At 43.1% G+C, this 20,783-nt stretch overlaps 1 protein-coding gene across 2 annotated transcripts in view; it reads left to right on the forward strand.

The window, feature by feature from the left end:
- ADAMTS17 (ADAM metallopeptidase with thrombospondin type 1 motif 17) overlaps positions 1–20,783 on the forward strand; it is a 170,356-nt gene that overhangs the window by 90,062 nt on the left and 59,511 nt on the right. For both annotated transcript variants that reach the window (XM_083713075.1, XM_083713076.1), the window contains exons 9-13: positions 6,068–6,208; positions 7,388–7,538; positions 13,751–13,852; positions 15,484–15,629; positions 20,064–20,230. In XM_083713075.1, coding sequence (XP_083569201.1) covers positions 6,068–6,208; positions 7,388–7,538; positions 13,751–13,852; positions 15,484–15,629; positions 20,064–20,230 — 707 coding nt within the window. The remainder of the gene's footprint in view (positions 1–6,067; positions 6,209–7,387; positions 7,539–13,750; positions 13,853–15,483; positions 15,630–20,063; positions 20,231–20,783) is intronic.

A 20,783-nucleotide genomic window follows, 5' to 3' on the forward strand; every position in this document is an offset into this window, starting at 1 on the left:
TGGCTCTAGGATTTTGAATTATCTTTCCCAGCTGCTCTGATACGAGTAATAATGGAGAGCTGGGAACTATGAGGGGCTGTCAACTGGAATGCAGCCTTTCTCACTTCAAAAGGAAGTAGAAATACCATTGATGGGCAGGCAAAAGCAGTTGGGACATGGACACAGCTGAAATTTCATACCCTTTTGGTGTTAGACTTCTTGAGCTGGAGGATTTTGTTGCCAGCAAATGGACTTGCGCATAATGTTTGTTGGATTACAACAGAGCTTGGAAGCTGGCACCTGCTGAGGAAGCACTCTCCTGATGAATAAAATATCCATTTTGCATGCTTGTAGGCAATGGAGAGAGATTAATTCATTAGAGTGGGGTTGAGTTTCTTTACTCTTAGTATGTATCAAAACACCTGTCTGTAGGCATCATATTATGTTGGCAGCAGAGGCGATCCAATACATTTTTCTTCCTGAGGTGAAGGGCAAGATGGCTGCCACCCTACCATTCCACACACAGAAGCCTATTGAACTGGCCGCTATGTCTCACTTCAACACATCAAATAGAATCTTTCAGAAAATTATGTTGTTGTTACTCTGTTCCATTTCAGTGCAGAGGAAACAAAATACAAATGGGGGGACGTAATCACTTATGTTACATTTACAGACTGAAAGCATTGTATTCACTGGATTGATTTCCATTCTGGACATGGGGCAAATAAGGAAAGATCAGCAACTTCTGTTTTTGACATCCCTAGTTGGAAGCTCTGCTTTCCTGACCAGGCAAGGAAAGAAAAACAGTGCGGTAGTAATGAAAATTAGGCCTAGGCAATCCAGAGGCCTTATACAGTGGTACCTCAGGTTACAGACGCTTCAGGTTACATACGCTTCAGGTTACAGACTCCACTAACCCAGAAATAGTACCTTGGGTTAAGAACTTTGCTTCAGGATGAGAACAGAAATCGTGCTCCGGCAGTGCGGCGGCAGCAGGAGGCCCCATTAGCTAAAGTGGTGCTTCAGGTTAAGAACAGTTTCAGGTTAAGAAGGGACCTCCGGAATGAATTAAGTACTTAACCCGAGGTACCACTGTATGTCTGTAAGTCACAGGGGACACTGCTGCATGTCCCATTTTCCTTTTATGCCTGAGGATGCTAAGCAGGCAAAGTCCTGGAAAGGAGCCCCTCAGCCTCCTCCTGTGAGGTTCCAAGGGTTGTATCCAGTGCTAGTTCTATTTAGAATTGACTCATTAAAATTAATGGACCTACATTAGTTATGTCCATTAATTTAAGCACGTCTGCTCTGAGTAGAATTAGCACCAGAGACAACGCCCAATTCAAACTCCAGCTTCTGTGGTGTAGTGGTTTGCTTCCCCGCTCCTCCACCTGCAGCTGCTGGGTGACCTTGGGCTAGTCACACTTCTCTGTAGTCTCTCAGCCCCACTCACCTCACAGAGTGTTTGTTGTGGGGGAGGAAGGGAAAGGAGAATGTTAGCCGCTTTGAGACTCCTTCGGGTAGTGATAAAGTGGGATACCAAATCCAAACTCCTCTTCTAAACCAGGGCCCTTCCTTCATTGCTTCTTTTCTCACGCATGGGTGCCTGAAGATTTGCCGGGCTAGGCATTTCAGAGCCGAAACACTTTAAACATATTGAATCAGTTTAGCAACTGGCCTTCTTCCAGTGTTGCAGCTTCAGTATGAAACACCAATAAAAATTCCTAACATTCAAGTCCACTGAGGACTGAAGAGTGAGTAAAAAAAAAAAAACACCCAAAAAATGGGGTGGGGGGGGGGGAGTCCCTGCATTGGAAAGGCGACTTCCAGCTTGTATCATACTTGGCTCTTGCATCAACAGCAGGATGCGTCGTAGGTGGAGCTGCAGCTCTTTTGTCCTTCAGGAAGCTTCAGCAATGCTTCACGTTTTTCTTGGCACGTTGGCCCAAAAAGTAGATGTTTCAACACAGCTCACCATAAAACTTTTATTGGGGTGGGAAAATGGCCTTGTGGCATTGGATGGAAATCTGCAATGACCCTAAGGGGGAAAATACAGCTTTAATGGGACAAAGAAGAAGGGCTTATGTAACTGTTTGTGAGTTTTCATTGGGAAGAATGTTCTTCTGCATTGTAATCACTGGGAAGGCTCCCATCAATTTTTAACAGGAGTTCTGGTCAAAGCCTCAGGGCAGTAGCGAGACTTGTGTGTGCGCTGCGCTAACCAGTTCCAAATTCTGCACAAAGAAAGGCTAAGTTATTTGACTGGGTTAACTGACATAAGTTAAGCAAATACTGTGCATGTTGTTTATTTGCATAGTGTATCCATGTAGTTGCTTGGGGGGGGGGTGTAGTTCTCCATAGGGAGGATAAGGCAGGTAGAGCACTGAAGACCACAAGAGTCCTATTCAGACATTATCGTTTGCATGTACAGCAACAAGAGCAGGGTTCAGATCCATTCCGACTAGCCCAACCCAGTGGCACTCGTGCATACAGCATGAATGTCTGCAAGGGGGGATTTTTGCGGACAGCAGTACATGCAAAAGCTTCCACACAACATGGAACTGCAACTGTGCAGAGTTCCAGGTTGCATGGAAGCCTTCACACATACAGATTTGTGTGCAAAGGCCCTCTCCCTGCAGGCATACATTCAAACATAGATCATTTTATTTGTATGCAACCATAGTTAAAACCATGCTCAAGGTGGCTTACAACATGAAATTGTGTTTACATAATTACAAACATAACAAAAGGTAGTTATAAACAATAAATAAAATATTAAAACGTACACAGCCAAATTAAACAATTTCCACATATATCATGCTATGGCCTTTTAAATGTGTTTGTGGGAGGGGTGGTGGTTGTAGCTTTGTTTTAGTTTTATTGTGTATTTTACGTTTTCATTTTGTTATGTTATGAACCGCCCCTGTAACCTTTGGATGAGAGTGGTATACAAATCATTATCATCATCATTATCTAAAAGAAAGGTGCAAAATATTAGTAACAGCAACAATCCCGCTGGAATCAATCAGAGCCGCACCCTCCCAGGCCAGGTAGGAAAAGGCCTGTAAGGTAGTGAGCAAGTCTTCCTGGACTCACATCCAAGATGGTCTTTGGCCATTCTCACAGGTGCTGGGGGCAGGGTAGTTGGCACATGTGATAATAGGCATGGATACTCAGCAGGGTCTCTTCCCTGCTCCCATGTTGCACTCCACAGAAGGTATAAGTCATGAATGAGCTCACAAGTGCAGCTTAGTCCCCATTTTGTACTTTCACCTAGTATGGCATGTACATTTTCCAGCTTTGTTGCACTGCTGTAAGAGCTAGAAAAATGGTCTCGTCCCCCGGAAAAAAAAACATGCACGAATTAGTTAAAACTATATACAGTGGTAACTCGGGTTACAGACGCTTCAGGTTACAGACTCCGCTAACCCAGAAATAGTACCTCGGGTTAAGAACTTTGCTTCAGGATGAGAACAGAAATCGTGCTCCGGCAGCGCGGCAGCAGCAGGAGGCCCCATTAGCTAAAGTGGTGTTTCAGGTTAAGAACAGTTTCAGGTTAAGAACGGACCTCTGAAATGAATTGAGTGCTTAAGCCGAGGTACCGTACCACTGTAATGAAGTTGTGCCTGTGTTTGATCTGTGAGGTCACTTCTTTGCACAAACAAGTTGTGCTTTATGCATGCATGAGCCAGCCTGTATGTGATATAGGACACACTTTCTTTTAATTTCAAGGGTGAATGGGTTGAATGTAAAAAAAATTACTTTAACTAAGAATGTTAATCTGATTTGATCCAATAGTCTCAACCTTGATATCTGCCCATAGTTTCTAGCCTTTCTAGCAGCTGCATATGGCTGACTTCCTACCATTTTCGCCACTCCTGCTTAGATTAACTATGAAGAGGCTTGTGCAAGAAGAAGAATGTGTGACAAGAGAAAGCAGGGACTCATTACAATATTCCTGTTTAACAGACCCTTAAAAATAAAAATCCCCTCTATTCTGTTTTAGGAAATTCCCTATGGGAATAACTAAGACTAGTTTTTCCAAAGGGGGAGAAGGATGAGTGTATTTCATACCAAAAGCTTCAGACCTGTGATCTCTGGAAAGATTTTCAAATGTGCTATTTCTGGAATTATTTCAATGAGGAGTGAATGGGAAATTTGCTCTGTTATTTATTCGTATTTGTTCATTATTTTATTTTAAAGCAGCAAGTGCTAGCTACCAGCACTGATTAACAGCCATTTTTAATTACATGCATAGCCGTGAGAATATATATGCTGATTGAATGAAGGCATCCCAACTCAAAGCACAAAGGCAATTACTGACAAACTGCCCCCCTTCGCTTTAGCCTTTTAGGCATGAACAGATGTGAGGAAAAGACAGAGACCTTTGTAAAGTGGCTCAGAGGAGCCGCTTTCCCAGAATTCCCTTTAAAATGCAGCTCATTGGAGGCAAGGATTACATGACCTTAGTTGCAAGGGTGCTGCATTGTTAGGTAAGGTTTGTGGGCCCTTTGCTGCATTGAAAAGAACAGTTATTCCTAAACACACAACACAGACCATCAGCCATTAAGAAGCAGTTTTGTTTTTAATAATAATAATAATAATAATAATAATAATAATAATAATAATAATTTTATTTGTACCCTGCCCATCTGGCTGGGTTTCCCCAGCCACTCTGGGTGGCTTCCAACAAAGATTAAAAATACATTAAAATGTCACACATTAAAAACTTCCCTAAACAGGGCTGCCTTCAGAGGTCTTCTAAATGTCAGGGAATTGTTTATCTCTTTGACATCGGATGGGAGGGCGTTCCACAGGGCGGGTGCCACTACCGAGAAGGCCCTCTGCCTAGTTCTCTGTAGCTTTGCTTCTCGCAGTGAGGGAACCACCCGAAGGCCCTCGGCGCTGGACCTCAGTGTCCGGACAGAACGATGGGGGTGCAGACGCTCCTTCAGGTATACTGGGCCGAGGCCGTTTAGGGCCGTTTGAATTGTGCTCAGAAACGTACTGGGAGCCAATGCGTTTACATGCGTTTCCCTGTAACTTGGTTATTGGCTATTATCAGATTACTCCAGACCTACCAAGTCAGATGCAGCCCACTAACCTAACAATTGCATTAATGCCATTCCATAATTGGGCATAATTGTGGCCACAAAAACCCAGGAGCAGTGGGAAGACCGTTGGACTTAGAGCAGAGAGACTTGGGTTCAAATCACTGCTCAGCTATGAGGTCATTGGATGGTCTTAGGCCAGCCATTATTTCTCAGCCTGATCCTATTCACAGCCCATTTGTTGTGATGTTATAAGGGGACAATCCCATTTACACTGTGCTGAACTCCTTGAAAGAAGGGATGGGTTGTTTCCCTGCCTGGTTTTCTTGTTGCTGTACAAGTTTTCATTTTCCATCTAGGTAAATGTGCTCAGTGTGATCTCACTTTCAAGTTTTTGAAGGTGGTTTTACAGCTAATTACTGCATTTAAATCTGGTGCTCCTTTAAGTACAGAGCCTTGCATTGTGTCCAGGTCTTTACACAAAGGCACCATTTGAGGCCATTGGCTTCTGTGCTCACTCTTCCATTGTACCTTGTGGTTGCCAGGTATTAGCCTTGTACCCTGAGTAGAGTTACTTACCTGGCTGAAACTGAAAGATTTCTTTCCATTAAGCTAGCAATGACAGACAGAAATCCTCAGTTCTGCATCCTGGATCACTGATCCAAGTGACATTGCTGTGCGTAGGGAGCCCTGAAACAGCTAGATTCTCATTTCTGATAATGTAGAGCTGAAGGTGTCTATCCTGGCAGAATTGGGACCAGAGTCAAGGGGGAATGTTGTGGCAGTTCCACAAGAATGGGAAATCCATGAAGACATTGCTGCCAGTTGAGTGGTACCAGCATGCAAGCCAGTCTATGGGACTCTAGTGTAGCCACAGTTTGGATTATCTGGCTGAAAAACTCTTTTCCAGTACTTCAAATCTGCCATCTCTTAGAAATAAACAATATATTGTTACTTTTTGAAACTGAAATTGAGAAACTGCACATGGAAGTGTCCCATTCACAGTATTGGTTTACTAATTTCCTTTTCTTCTCTGACAGCATGGGGATGAGCCATGATGATGACCACTTGTCCTGTGCTGGAAGATCTCACATCATGTCCGGAGAGTGGGTGAAGGGAAGGAATCCCAGTGACCTATCCTGGTCTTCCTGCAGTCGTGATGACCTTGAAAAGTTTCTCAAGTAAGAATGCTGTTGTCAGCAAAGCCTTTGAATCACAAGACACCAGTCTCTTGTCTTCTCTGCAGAAATGATGAACAATTTTCAATGGTGGGTGCCAGAAGGTGGAAGCTGTCTCCTTTGAATCCTGGGTTTTGCAGACATTACTGGCAGGAGATCAGAAACGTTATGATACCCATATTTCAGCACCTTGACAGCTTCTTGACAAGAATCCCAGTTTTGCTGTCCTTTTCAAATCAAACCTTGCCAGTGTTTTGTGACAACTGAAATATGTTGGTTTGAATGAAGAATCCAGTTCTATGCTTTTGCAATATTGCCATGAAAGTAATAGAGAAATGTAACATTCGTGATTCTTCTTCTTTGGGCCAAACCTGGCATAAGATATACCATGAATCTTAGTTCTCCCATCCTCTCCATAACATTTAGTAGAAAACTTATATCACGGCATTACAAAATTATGCACTTTCCCAGCTTTCACTGCTGGCAGCCAAGGGCCTGGAGTAGAGGTAGGAAAATATAGAATGTTGTGATGTCATAAGATAAGTTTTCTACTAGATATTATGGAGAAGGAGAGCAGAGCTAGACACATGATTGTCATTTTTTGTGGTAGTCACATTTTTATCATTGTGCCTAATTTGTTTCTTAGAATTTCTGCCAACTTCTTCCCAATTCTGAATTTGGGGAAGGTCTGAACTGGAATCAAAGTTTACCCAAAACCCTTCATAAGATTATAACCATTTCCCCCCTTTTAGCAGCTCCATTATAATCCCTTTCTGAGACCATAATCCATCAGAACATTAATTTCACGGTTAACTCTCTGGATTGTAGCCAACACATTTTGTCATGGGAATCTGATATTTGATATTTACATTTTTATTGTGATATTGATGCTGTTAATTCTGTCCTGTAGATTTTCAATATAAGCCTCTTTAAGCACTCATTATGGACCAGAACAGTGTTGTATACCTTTTTTTTTTTTTACAAATCAAATACATAGCACAGTTTCATAGCACGCTGTCACTTAAAAAGGAGGTAGTATGTATACATAGTAGTACACTGTTGGGAGGCATGTTTTGAAGAGGTTGCTAAATTGGAAGTCCATTATATTGTGAAAATACAGTCATTTGATGAAATAGAGCAATGCTCTCACAATGCCCTTCAAAATATGTTTTATCTCTTCAGGTCAAAAGTTAGCACCTGTTTACTGGTAACAGACCCACGGAGCCGTTATGTTGTGCGACTTCCTTACAAACTTCCAGGAATGCACTACAGCGCAGATGAGCAATGCCAGATTCTCTTTGGAACTAATGCAACTTTCTGCAAAAATATGGAGGTAAGATAACCCATTTGGGACATAAACAAGCTGGGGACTGAACCATAAGGCCCCAAGCATGGTTTTTTTTAAAAAAGTATGCCCACAGTTTCATTTATAAGGGCAAATTGTTTTGAGATGGAAGTAATAAAGAAATTTATTTTGTACATATCATGTAATTCTGCGCCTGAGAACATGAACTCAACTGCAAAGTCAATGGCAGCTCTGTTATGGAGTTTCACTGCTCCCAAGGAAGCCAGTTTGGGTGGCAAAAATTATTCTGGCCCCTAGACTGCTGTGTGGTTTACAGAGTGGCCCTTGAGAATACAGACTTTGGCCATTTCTCCTCTAGAGGTCGCACTTAGAATAGACAGAGTAGTTTGTAATTTTGCTCTTTATTTTGGGAGGTAATTGTTTCAGTAAATGCCCCCCCCTTCCCCTTAGTAAAAAATCCAGGAACTTGAAATGTGATATAAAACAGAAAATAAGAACCATTTATATTTTTTAATGTTACATAAATGAGACGTGCCAAATTAATAAAACTTTTCACTGTGTGCTGTAGCAGAGGGAATGAACTTCAAGCCTTAACTGTTCCATTTTATTTATTCTGGATCGGGAAGGCAGCTAATGCAACATGAAAACAATGAGCACAAAAAATATTTTAAAAATCTTCGTAAGTAGTGTTTTTCGGGGAATGTGGACCACCAAGCTCACTGTTATTGAGAGACGTTCTGAATGTGTATATCTTTAAAGACCATCCCAGGAAGTGTCTGTTAAAAAAAAGGACATTCTCAATTATTTTCCCTTTGAGAAGCTGGTTGGCTTTCCTTGGCTTGAGGCCTTTATATATACATATGTATTTTGCTGCTTGGCCTACTGCAGTAGTTTTCAACCTTCAGGAAATCCTTTCAGTGTTGCCTTCTCTTGAGGAACCCCTGCACGTCAGCTGTGGAACCCTTGAGAGTTGCACAGGATTCTCTATAGGGGAGGACCTTATAGTATGCATAGTGAGTTAACTTGAGGCACTGGCGAACGGTGGCGTAGTGTGGGGGACGGTGGGGGCATGAACTCAGATAATGCTTGTTGCTTGCCTGAATGGAGGATAGAGAGGGGGTGTGTGAATGTGTACAGGAACTAGTCTACTGTACACACCTGTGGTTATGGCCACTTTCCCCTCTATCTCTGCCCACCAATGGGATGTGGCCCCTGAAATGTGGGACAGAATGGAATATGGCCCTCAGGCTGAAAAAAGTTCCCCACCCCTGAACTGAAGCCAAGGGCAAAATAATATGTTGGGAGAGGTGGTGTACAGCCAAATGCAAAATGGTGGTTAAGGTGGGGAGTTACTATTTTTACCTGCTGTATCCTGAGCCATGCTGTGGCCTAATATGTACAGGTATAAATCTATTGCTGAAGTACTAAAGATCAAGAAAGAGAGAGGGCTCTGAGAGGTAAATTATGTTGAAATCCGACTTCTTTCAAAGTAGATGTGTTAATGGCTAGGGCTCTATCATCCAGAATATCTACAAGAAATAAGCAGAGTAGAGGAAGAGGGCTAAAATGAGAAGTTGGTCTAAGTTGCAGAAAATATTGGCAAGCTGTTTTAGCCAATATTTATCCAATAAGACAATATATGAAAAACAGAATATAAATATAAACATTTGTTATAAAATGGAAACAAGCTTCAGTAAATCAGCCCTACTCAATTTTGTTGAAATTTGGTATTAAAAAAAGAGTTACGAAGATAACATTCAGTAAAATAACAACAACAACGCATAGTTCTCTCCTTGTCCCTTATCTGGAAAGCACGGGTCCAAGACCTTGACCTTGGAGAGTCAGAGTAAAGAACAGTGTGACTCGGAGACCCACACATTTCCACATGCACAACTAGTTCACCAACATAGGGATGAGCCAAATTTCATTGGAAATGAATGTTCTGACAATTTTTTAAACTGTTAGAGAATTTCAGTCCCCCCGGAGATTATTCAATAGAATGGCCTCCCCAATTCACCCTCTGCAAATCTGAGGCACAATTGTCCATCCAGTTTTAATATTGTGTAATATTATTTTACTATTGTTCAAGGAAATGGGGGTTATGGCCCCTATGCTTTCTAATCCTCTCTTAATCCATGGCTTCCTCTCCAAGAATCCTGGGAACCGGAGTTTGTTAAGGGAGCAGAAAGTTGTTACGAGACCCTCAACAAACTCCAGTTCCAAGGATTATCTGGGAAGAAGCCATGTCTTTTAAAGTGGAACAAAAGTGCTTTTTATGTTGTGTGGATGTGGTCTTAATGTTGAATGGAACTTTATTGTTAGTTCATGTTATACGGTAAAAGAGGAAACCAATACTACTGAATGGAATAAAGTCATCCTGTGTGGGATTTACAAAAACCAAACTTTTAAAAGTGGGTATTGTTGGGGGTAGGGTGAGGAAAACATAAGCTGGATTTCTGTCTTCTGTCACACTAAGGCAATTGTTTGAAAGGAAAATTGCAGCTCATAGAACTTACATTTCCCCCAAATTATTTGCCTCTGTACTATATCCATTGTAAATCAGGTGACTGGAGCAGAATGTTTTATATCTCTTTTTAAAGAATTTGCTACATTTCACTTGCCCTCATGTTCATATTTCAGTATAATGGCAATGACTGCTCCCCGCTTAAAACGGGGGGCGCCCTTTGCGTGGACGCGCGCAGCCCTAGATCTGGAGCGGCACCATCAGCATAGGCTTGGCTTTGCCTTCCCTCAGGTGGGATACCTGGAGGTCTCCGCCTACCTCAGCCAGTTGTCCAATCCCACCTGGGGGAAGCGTTGCCAAGGAGACCAGGCCAGGTAGGGGAGGGATTCCTGCCCACACAATAGAGGGAGGATCTTACCTGGGAATCCTCACTTGGCTCCAGAGCTTCTCCCACCCTACCCACCCTCAGTTAATGTCTTCTTTTGCAGGTTAACTTTTCTTCATAGGTTTTGCAGGTTAACTTATCTTCACAAGTATGCGGGCGCTGCTACGTTAAGGTCGCTGTTAAAGGGCCGGAAAGGAATTTCCCTGCATTGGCAGGTTTCGCCTTTCCCGTAGCAAAACGTCACAACTTTGGCGGTATCAGGCCTTGGGCGGAATCCTTTAGTCCATCTTCCTCTTTGCGGTGGCAATACCAGGGTTTCCCCTTAAAGGGGTTTCTGAAGGGAGGCTTTGACCGTACGCCGAAAGGTCATCATTGCTCTCCCCTGCGGCAGCGGCGTAACGGGAGCGGCTATCTCTGCTTGAACATATGTTCTCCAGAGCCCACCCACCCACCCCCACACACACTGGATAACCCTGAAGCTCCCTAGGTCCCCGGCTGGGGACTGGGGAGGGAGAACGCCCAATGCCTGAGCCAAGGTCTACCCACATTTGAAATTTAATAAAGTTGTGGCCAATTTAATCCCATAGCACGTTGTCTTGAGTCGTTATTCCACATGACGGGGGGGGACTGCTCGGGATCTGGGAACTCCGCCTGTCCACGCAAAATGATGAACCCCTTGATCCCAGCACCAGCTGTTTCCCCCAAGATTTATAGCCTTGTTAAATAGCTAGATGCAATGCACTTTGACCTTGACATTCTTCAGAAGTTTAACTTAAGTGGGCGGGGGGGCATGATTATTGGGATGTGAATACTGTAAATGCTCTCTAAATGGAATACAGAAAATTTTGCTTTTCAAACTGGATCTCTAGCAAACCCTGAGATTCCTAGATATTTTATCAGGAACTCCTCAATGAGGAAACCAGCAGTACTATCCTTTTAAAGCTGTATTTAAATTGTACTTTAAATTGTTGTGGCTAGGGAGTTAATTCCAGCTGTCAGCTTTCTTGGTTTTTTTATTTTTATTTTATTGAGCCCATTCCACTTCATGGCACTTCCTTTTTCATCATTTTGAAGCTCTCTTGTTGCGAACTGCCCTGAGATCTGTGGATGAAGGATGGTATGCAAATATATACAATGGAGGAGTGTGTGTGTGTGTGTGTGTGTGTGTGTGTGTGTGTGTGTGTATAAAATATATGTTTGTTTCAAAAAAAAGAATTCTGCCTATGTAACCAATAACAAAGTGGTGCAGAACTGAGTTATGATCCTTTTTTATTTTAAATTTAAATTTCATATTGGAGTGCTTTGTGCCCTCCCACACTTCTGGGATCCCTGCTTTCTGACCCTGAAGGCCTCTGCCTTCTCCTTCCTTCTGCTACTGATGCTTCTCTCACCTTCCCTGGACCGATCTATGTGCCCTAGCCTTTTTGTAGGGTCTGAGCAGTTCAGCTAGTGACACTTCTGCCTTCTGTCTCTTCTGCAACATTAAGGCAGCTCAATCAGTCATTGCCCACCAATATTACACATCACTTGGTATACCACAATACAGATCTTAACTAATTCAAAGGAAGCGTAACTGTAGTTTTGCATTGCCACACCAGCCCTTGTGGAAGTTAATTCAAAGCTGCTTGTGTTTCAGTTTCTCAAGCCCTTTTCTTATTTACAGCCATCACTTTAAAAATTATTTTTATTAGGATATTCTTAGATTCCCACATTGTATTTTACAATTCTATTTAAAGTTTCTTCTCCCTCCTTTCACCCCATTAAGCCAGAGTGCCTTTTGACAATCAGCCAAACTGAAACCCATGCAAACATTTTTGAGACATTCCAGTAAGTGTAAAATGGGTTGTAATACATAATAATAATAATAATAATAATAATAATAATAATAATATGAAAAATATTTTCTAGTAAGAGTAAAGTCTTGCAATACACAGAAGCTGTGAAACCAAACACTTAAGCTTCATATAAAACAGCAAAGTGAAAACAGTCACACTTTTTTAATAACCCAACTTACGAAAACCATAAAACCCAAGGACAGCAATTAGACATGTTATTAATTTCACATGAGGTGGGTTTTTTTTCTTTTTGTCTCTGAGCATTAACAAAAGTAGAACTTCTTTGCTGGTTCATTGCCATAGTGTCTCATACTGAATGTAAATGGACTGTGAAAAAAGGTGCCTTCCATAGTTCCAGTTACAGATAGGTAGCCGTGTTGGTCTGCCATAGTCAAAACAAAAAAAAATTCCTTCCAGTAGCACCTTAAAGACCAACTAAGTTAGTTCTTGGTATGAGCTTTCGTGTGCATGCACACTTCTTCAGATACACTGAAACAGAAGTTTCCAGACCCTTCTATATAGTGAGAAGGTGGGGAGGGGTATTACTCAGAAGGGTGGTGGGAATGGGTGATTGGCAGATAGCTGTGATGAGCCAGCCAAACAATGTCTAAAGGTAAAGGTACCCCTGACCGTTAGGCCCAGTCACAGACTACTCTGGGGTTGTGCACTCATCTCATTTTACAGGCCGAGGGAGCCGGCATTTGTCCACAGACAGTTTTTCTGGGTCATGTGGCCAGCATGACTAAGCCACTTCTGGCGGTACCTATTTATCTACTTACATTTGACGTGCTTTCGAACTGCTAGGTGGGCAGGAGCTGGGACCAAACTACGGGAGCTCACCCCGTTGCGGGGATTCGAACTGCTGACCTTCCAATAGGCAAGCCCTAGGCTCTGTGGTTTAGACCACAGCACCACCCGCGTCCCAAACAATGTCTACAAAGATGCATAAATTAGAGGGAAATGTGCATTATGCACACATTATTGAAAATAGCATACTTACCAACGTGTATATTAATCAAAGCTGCATACAAAAAGGGAAGGTAAAGGTAAAGGACCCCTGGATGGGTAAGTCCAGTCAAAGGTGACTATGGGGTTGTGGCACTCATCTCGCAATAAAGGCAAAGATGGGGGGAAACTGGTACAGATTACGAGCAGAGAAGAGAGGTGTTGCAGAGATCAGGAAGTCTCAAGCTCCAATATTAATCTAAAATAAGCAACTAGATTGTTTACCAAAAGCATCTACTTTATTTTTGGGGGGGTAGGAGGAAGAGAAAGAAAGAGAAGGGGGGGATATGGCAGAAATAAAAAGTGTCACATTTCCCCCAGGGAAGTGTGTGTGTGTGTGTGTGTGTGTGTGTGTGTGTGTGTATGCATATTTCCAGCCCAGGTGGTCAGTGCAGGAAACATAACTGTGTTGTTCTTTGAAAATATCACTTTGCTTAAAAATGAAGCCAATCAGATACTTCTGAATTCACATGAGAGACATCCTCCCTCACAAAAAATAGCTGATATCTCCAGAAAAAAGGACAAAATGCTTTTGCTTTTATGTTGGCAGCATTTGATGTGTGCTGGTCTCTGGTGCCTTGTGGAAGGAGACGCATCTTGCAAAACCAAACTGGACCCTCCTCTGGATGGCACAGAATGCGGAGCAGACAAGGTAATCCCCCTAAGGGAGAATTCAGGCCTGGACTTTTTATTTATTTGCTGTGTCTCTATGCTGCCTGATAGCAAATTTTTCTAGCCAGTCGACAGTATCAGTTTTCTAAGAGTTGCCCTTCCATTTGCTTTTCAAGACCATTTTCTACTCAGATAATGTTTGTGCATCCTTTTTTAGGAATCATTGTGTGGGGTGTGCATTAATTACATTATGGCAAATAGTTGGCGAACCTCAATACAGTAGACCAGAAACTTACGTGGGGGTTACATTCTGGGGGTCTTGCGTGCAAAGGCAAAATTGTGCAGTCAGGAAGACACACACCCACACCCTGAAATTGAAACCCCATCCATACCTGTTTAATGCTGGTTCACTGAGCAGATAAGATCTTGGGAGCCTCACAAGGCCTTCCAGAGTCCTCATGCTACTCTCCAAAGGCTGGTAAGTGCAAGGCAGAGGGCTTAGAAATTTCCACAGCAGGAAAGCCTAGCACAGAAATATCTTTTTAAGTCCTTTGCCTTGCTTTCCAGGCTCTGGGAAGGTTGTACAAGTGCTCTGGATGCTGTTGTGAAATCTCACAAAGCCCCTTCTGAGGGCTTTTTTCAGGTCTCCCATCATTCATTCATTCATTCATTCATTCATTCATTGGCAAAGTGTGCAAGGCTGTGATCATATAAGTTAACTGTATGTAAGTTTTGGGCCTGCTGTGCTCTTACTATTGGCAGTATCAGTATCTGATACTACTGTCTTATTATTGTATTGGAGAATGCTCTAAGCAGCTGACTACAGGTTTCCAGATAAGGGTTCCCCCTAAAAAATCAGTGTTCTCTTGCTTCTCCAATAAGCAGAGCAGGCTTGTGTCTCGGAACAGATAAATCAGACAGGCTGTCTGTCTCTTTGTTAGAGCCTGCCCCAGCCAGCCGACATAGTGCTCCAAATGATTTTCCTTGCTTACATCACCCAAACTGAAATCCTACATCCCTTAAACCCTTTTGTCTCAGCCCACTAACACACAGCTGGAGGAGGGGTACCATCCATCTTCCTCTGGCATATTTCTCGGGATGATTGCTTTATTATTAGGCTGCCTATCAGTATGTTTTTTTACCATGTTTCCTATTATGTTTTTATCACTGATGTTCTGTGATGTGTTTTTAATGTTGTACACCGCCCCGGGATCTTTTGATAAAGGGTGGTATATAAATTGAATAAATAATAATATTATCACCTTAAAAGTGTTTCAAGGCCCTGATTGCAGTTTTTACAACTGGGAGGACTTCAGGAATATTTATCTCCAATATTTATTTACCCAATTCCAAGAGGATATTGCTACCGCAAGGGTCCAGAACTATGGGCACACACTCCAACCATGAAGTTCATTGAGTGACCTTGTGCTGGTCACCATCTCTCAGGGTTGATATGAAGATAAAAAGATGAGAAGCATGTTTACCACCTTGAGTTGCCGGTGGTAATGCTGGTATATACCTGTAATTTCTCTTTATTTCAGCTTAACAAGTGCTTCAACTTGTGCTTAACTACATCCTTGTAGCCATTCCCCTATATGTTTGATGGGTCTCAAAGCACCTGTGGCATTGAAGTCATTGGCCACACTTATTCTAACCCCTGTTACATTCCAGTGGTGCCGAACTGGGGAGTGTGTCAGCAAAACTCCCATCCCCGAACATGTAGATGGAGACTGGAGCATGTGGAGCCAGTGGAGCATGTGCAGCAGGACGTGTGGGACCGGTGCCAGATTCAGACAACGCAAATGTGACAATCCACCGTAAGTTGCCTCATTCCAAGGAGACATTAAAGCCTGAAGGAATCTCATGTAACCTAGGACGCTGCCTTATGCTGAGTCAGACTGTTGGTCCATCTAGTTCAGTACAGCCTACTCTGACTGGCAGCAGCTCTCCAGGGTATCAGCTAGGGTTATCTTCTAGTAGTACCTGGAGATGCCTGGAATTGGACCTAAGGTCTTCTGCATGCAAAACAGATGCTCTGGCTGAACCAAAGGAGTGCCTTGACAGGAGACCTCCTGGTCCTGGGGACCCTATATATGCCTCCTTGAGTTTCCCATAAAAGCTGTAGTATACAAATGTATTAAACAAAGTAAGCTGTGGAAGAGGCTGAAAGATGCAGCCGTTACTTCAGGAGTCTCCTTTGTAGCTCAGTTTGCTTTCCTTGCCATTTCCTCATTTCTTTTGTGCATAAGCTAACTCTGCAGCACACATCACTCAAAGCTGCAGCATTGCTCAAGGCCCAATACTATGAAAATCACTGAAATTACCATGCTGTGTACCAGTCTCATCTATAGTTGCCTAGATGGTACACACTATGTGGGTATCTGGGGTCGACAAAATCTGCTTGAGCAGACAAGAAATATAGTGTGTGCATCCACTTCAGTAAAACTAAATCTCCCCAGTGCCCCTTACTTTAATGCACCAGATTTTTGCGCTGATTTTTCACATTCTTTTGCTCATGTAAGTTCTTGGCTCGTAAATGGCACGTGATCCTGTTTCACTCTCTCTATATAGGTTCACTTTATATTCCTGTCTGCATTCTTTGTTCTTCTGCAGCTGGTTTATTTGCTATCCAAATCTATTGATTGAGGATTTAAAAAATACTTCGTTTGGGGAATTCAGTAATGTTGGTGGTAGTGTTCTCTGCCACAGGGATGGAGGAGAAAATTGATTTTGTTCAATCTTCCAAAACAATATGCAAATCAAAACCCAGCCATCCCACTTTCCTGAATTTCCCCCTAAAATTCTTACCTTTTTCTGAATTTTGCACTGCTGTTCTCCAACCACGTAAAGAGTACAAAAATGCATACACTGGGTAAATGTGCATGCCTCAGGGAAAATAACATACAAAAAATGTGTTATATTAAGACAAAGTGCTTTGCAAAAAAACTGCTTTGCAAAAATGTGTATATTAGGAGAAATTTACACTCAAATGTTGATGAATTTTGCAGAGGATTCTTTTTTAAATTACTAAAGGGACAAGGGGGGGGGGTAAAAGGAGCTGTTGCTCAGGCCGCACCCCTAATGACATGTGTCTCCTCTGATCCCGGAATTAGCATGGATGTCTGTGGCAGGGAAACCTGTGCGTCTAGGCATCCCTGAGTCCTGGAGCCCTCCATTATCAGGGTTCCAGGAGCCAGAGAAAACGAACATAAGAAGAGCCCTGGTGGATCATGCCAAAGGCCCAACTAGTCCAGCATCCTGTTCTCACAGTGACCATCCAGATGCCTATAGCAAGCCCACCAGAATGACCTGAGCGCAACAGCACTCCCCCCTCTTTTGTTTCCCAGCAAAGGGAATATGCAGAAGCTGGGACAGGGCTGGAGAAAACCCCGAGTCATCTGCCAGGGGCAGAGGTGGGACTTCACAGCCCTTTCCTCCCCACATTGCTCCTTCACATGAATAACATCTGAGTGATTTGGTGGCAAAGGTGGGATAGGAATCCTGGGTTTGCTAGCTCACAGTTCAGCATCTTAGCTACCATGCTACTACTCTCTCAAGAGTTTTGTCTTCTTTCTTTCTTTCCTTCTTTCCTTCCTTCCTTCCTTCCTTTGCCATTGACGTATTTTCATTTCTAACAGGCATTTGACTCCTTTTCAAAAAAGAGCACAAGCACACATTAAGTTGGCTTGCAACAGGTCCAGCTATTCATCCATCTAGCTCAGTATTGCCTGTTCTGACTATCCATAGCTCTCTAGGGCCTCAGGCAGAGGAGGGTGTTTGTGCCACTTGCAAGCTGATCCTACCTGGTCTCCATGCTGGGCAGGGGGAAAGCCCCTCCCCCCTGAAATTACAGGGAGTTGCTGCCAATCTGAGTAAATTCTGGACTGGATGGAGCTATGGTCTGACTCAATGCCATAAGGGGACTCCCTGTGTTCTTATTCTTTTATCTAGAGATGCCAGAAACGGAGCCTGGGACTGGGACCTTCTGCGTTCATAGCAGATGCTCTATCACTGAGCTGTGGCCCTTCCCCAACTTCGTTGATTAAACATGTATGTGTGTATGTTTGGTAGTGGCACGGTTCTTCACAAAAGACACTCTGCTCCTGACATGGTGACGCAGATGAGTTCCAGCTGCAGATTGGAATCTTTTATGGAAATTCTGCCTGGCTAAGGAGGATTTAGGAATTGGATGTTTTAGGCCTTATTTAGATAACGAGGATTAGATCCCGGGAGCTTTAGCATGAGCTTCTCCCACATGTAGCATCTGAGACAGGAAAGCATTTGGGTTTGGATTTTATTCAGCGGATTCTATTAACAAGGTAACTTGTGTATACAGAGATCATGTTCCCCACCCATACTGTGCAACCATTTTGCATGCTAGAACTCAGCAGCTGTGTTAAATGTAAAGAGCTTTAGAAATCAATGAGGGTGGTAAGTGGATGTTATAAATGACAGTCCAGTGTGGTGAGTTTTGAGTTAAGGAGGGCCAGTAGCTGAGTGCTGGATCATATGTTCTGCATGCAGAAGGTCCTAGGATCAATTCCCAGCATCTGGTTGAAGAATCTTTTGGCTGCAAAGGACCATTGCCTCAGATATTGGACAGCTGCTACCCATTGAAGTAGATCTGTGGTTCACAAGCTCCTCCACCTCCAGACCACTTGACAAATTCTAAGGAACTTAATGGCTTACATAATAAACGTTTTTGTTCTGTAAACCAAAGCACATGAATAACTCTTAATAACCGTAGTCTTTCTTTCAAATGCAGTGGGTTTGCTTGTTTTCATGAGCAAAGTCATGTCAAGTCAACTTCACATAAAGTTGTTTATCAGCTTTACTCTTGGGACAGGTTCAGCATTTATCTCACTTCTGTATTTAGACTTGAAGGTGATAAGTAATGAAGATCCCAAGTCTTTCTCCAGCAGCATACTATGAAAATCATGAGCACTGTTTGTTAGCTTGTTTGATAAGCCAGCCCTACTCAAAACAGCCTGTTTCCATCATCAGGGGAAAAGTAAATAAATAATGGCCAGGGCCAAGTACAGATATTCTCAATTGTTCTGCATCCTTACAATGGATCATCTGATTGAAGCCTGTGGTCCACAGGCCAATAGTTGAAAGTCACTTCAATAGAGAGTAGTGGGCTCGATGGGCTCTTGTTCTGACTCCCCATCAGGCAGCTTCCAGGGTTACAGTGCCGTAGTCAGCAGAAAGGTACCTTTTAGAGAGGAATGAGGACTAGTGGTTTTGTTGGTTAACCTTCACCTCCCAGTTAACTGGCCAGAAAATTCTGCTGACACAAATGCTGCTTATTTCATGGCAGTGTTTAAAAAACAAACTGATTTTAGTGGTTGGGATTAAGAGTGGTTGGAGTCCTGTTGGATTCCAAGAGGGTGCATATGGTCCAGTATTCTGTTTACAACAGAGGGTCTTGCAGATACTACTGGGAAGCCAGAAGCAGGGATTAAAGGTGATGCTCCCCAAAGCGGATTTTAAGAGGTATACTTCCTCTGGGAATGGATGTTCCATTTCCCTATCATGATTAATATTTAGTAGACCTCTCCTGGGAAGTTGTTTTTCACGAGCCTTAATTTTTTTTTTACTTTGAGAGCTCATCTAGCCTTAAAGGTAAAAGGACCCCTGACCATTAGGTCCAGTTGTGGCCTACTCTGGGGTTGCGGCGCTCATCTCACTTTACTGGCTGAGGGAGCCGGTGTACAGCTTCCAGGTCATGTGGCCAGCATGACTAAGCCGCTTCTGGCAAACCAGAGCAGTGCACGGAAACGCCGTTTACCTTCCCGCCAGAGCGGTAGCTATTTATCTACTTGCACTTTGACGTGCTTTCGAACTGCTAGGTTGGCAGGAGCAGGGACCGAGCAACAGGAGCTCACCCTGTCGTGGGGATTTGAACCGCCGACCTTCTGATTGGCAAGTCCTAGGCTCCGTGGTTTAACCCACAGTGCCATCTGCGTCCCCATCTGGCCTTAGAGCAACTCAAATTGCTAAAATTCTGCTCAGACAGACACATGTGCTTCCAAGGTCTACAGTACATTCTCCCTTTGCTAGGTTAAAAACACACACAACTGTGGTACTTCAAATATGACAAAACAGCCCTCCTGCGTGTGGGGCCCCCTCCTTCTGCCGAGTGGGATCCTGTAGTGCCATCTCTGAGTTCTACCCTGAAAACAGCATTGCATTTATGATCCGTTAGCTGTCTCCTGCTCATGGCTACCCATGCTTTTCTCCACTAACAGCCCTGGACCCGGAGGCAAAAACTGCCGTGGCACAAGTGTCGAACATACAGTTTGTGAAAACTTGCCCTGCCCCAAAGGGGTGCCCACATTCCGAGACCAGCAGTGCCAGACTCATGAGAGGTACACCAACAAGAAGAAAAGCCTTTGGACTGCTGTCATCATGGATGGTACATTTCTGTACGCTTGTACATTATTTCCCCCTGCCTCCCACCCTTCAGTACTGTTTTTTATTTTTATGGTTTTGTTTATGTATTATTTTAAACTTACTAATTTGGAGTAACTGAGTGATATACACGTTTGTGTGGCAATTCATTTAGAATATATACTGTGCTGGCTTTTCAATGAAGAAATAGGCGAGTACTGTTGTTTTGGTGGTGATAGCTTAGATAATACAACTTGCTGATTTATATTTATTTTATGGTTTATTTATAAGATTTTTTTGCCCACCTTTCATCATAAAGTTTCAGGGCAGGTTCTAGCAACGTTATATCTAGTTACATAAACAGATGCAACTGTTATAATTATAAAAACAAATTAAACCTGCTATTGCACTGCATTTACTTCTGCGGTGTTCCTTGTGATTGTTGGGGGCCAAGCATTTGCTAGCATAAGGATTTCTGCTTGCGCAATGGAACATCCTCCCACTGCCCCCCCCCACCCTGGTCCCCTAGATGTGAAGAGAAGGGAAGGAAGTCCCATTGCACAAGGATAAATTCTTGC

Source organism: Podarcis gaigeae, assembly GCF_964106915.1.
Source record: "Podarcis gaigeae genome assembly, chromosome: 14".
NCBI lineage: Eukaryota > Metazoa > Chordata > Lepidosauria > Squamata > Lacertidae > Podarcis > Podarcis gaigeae.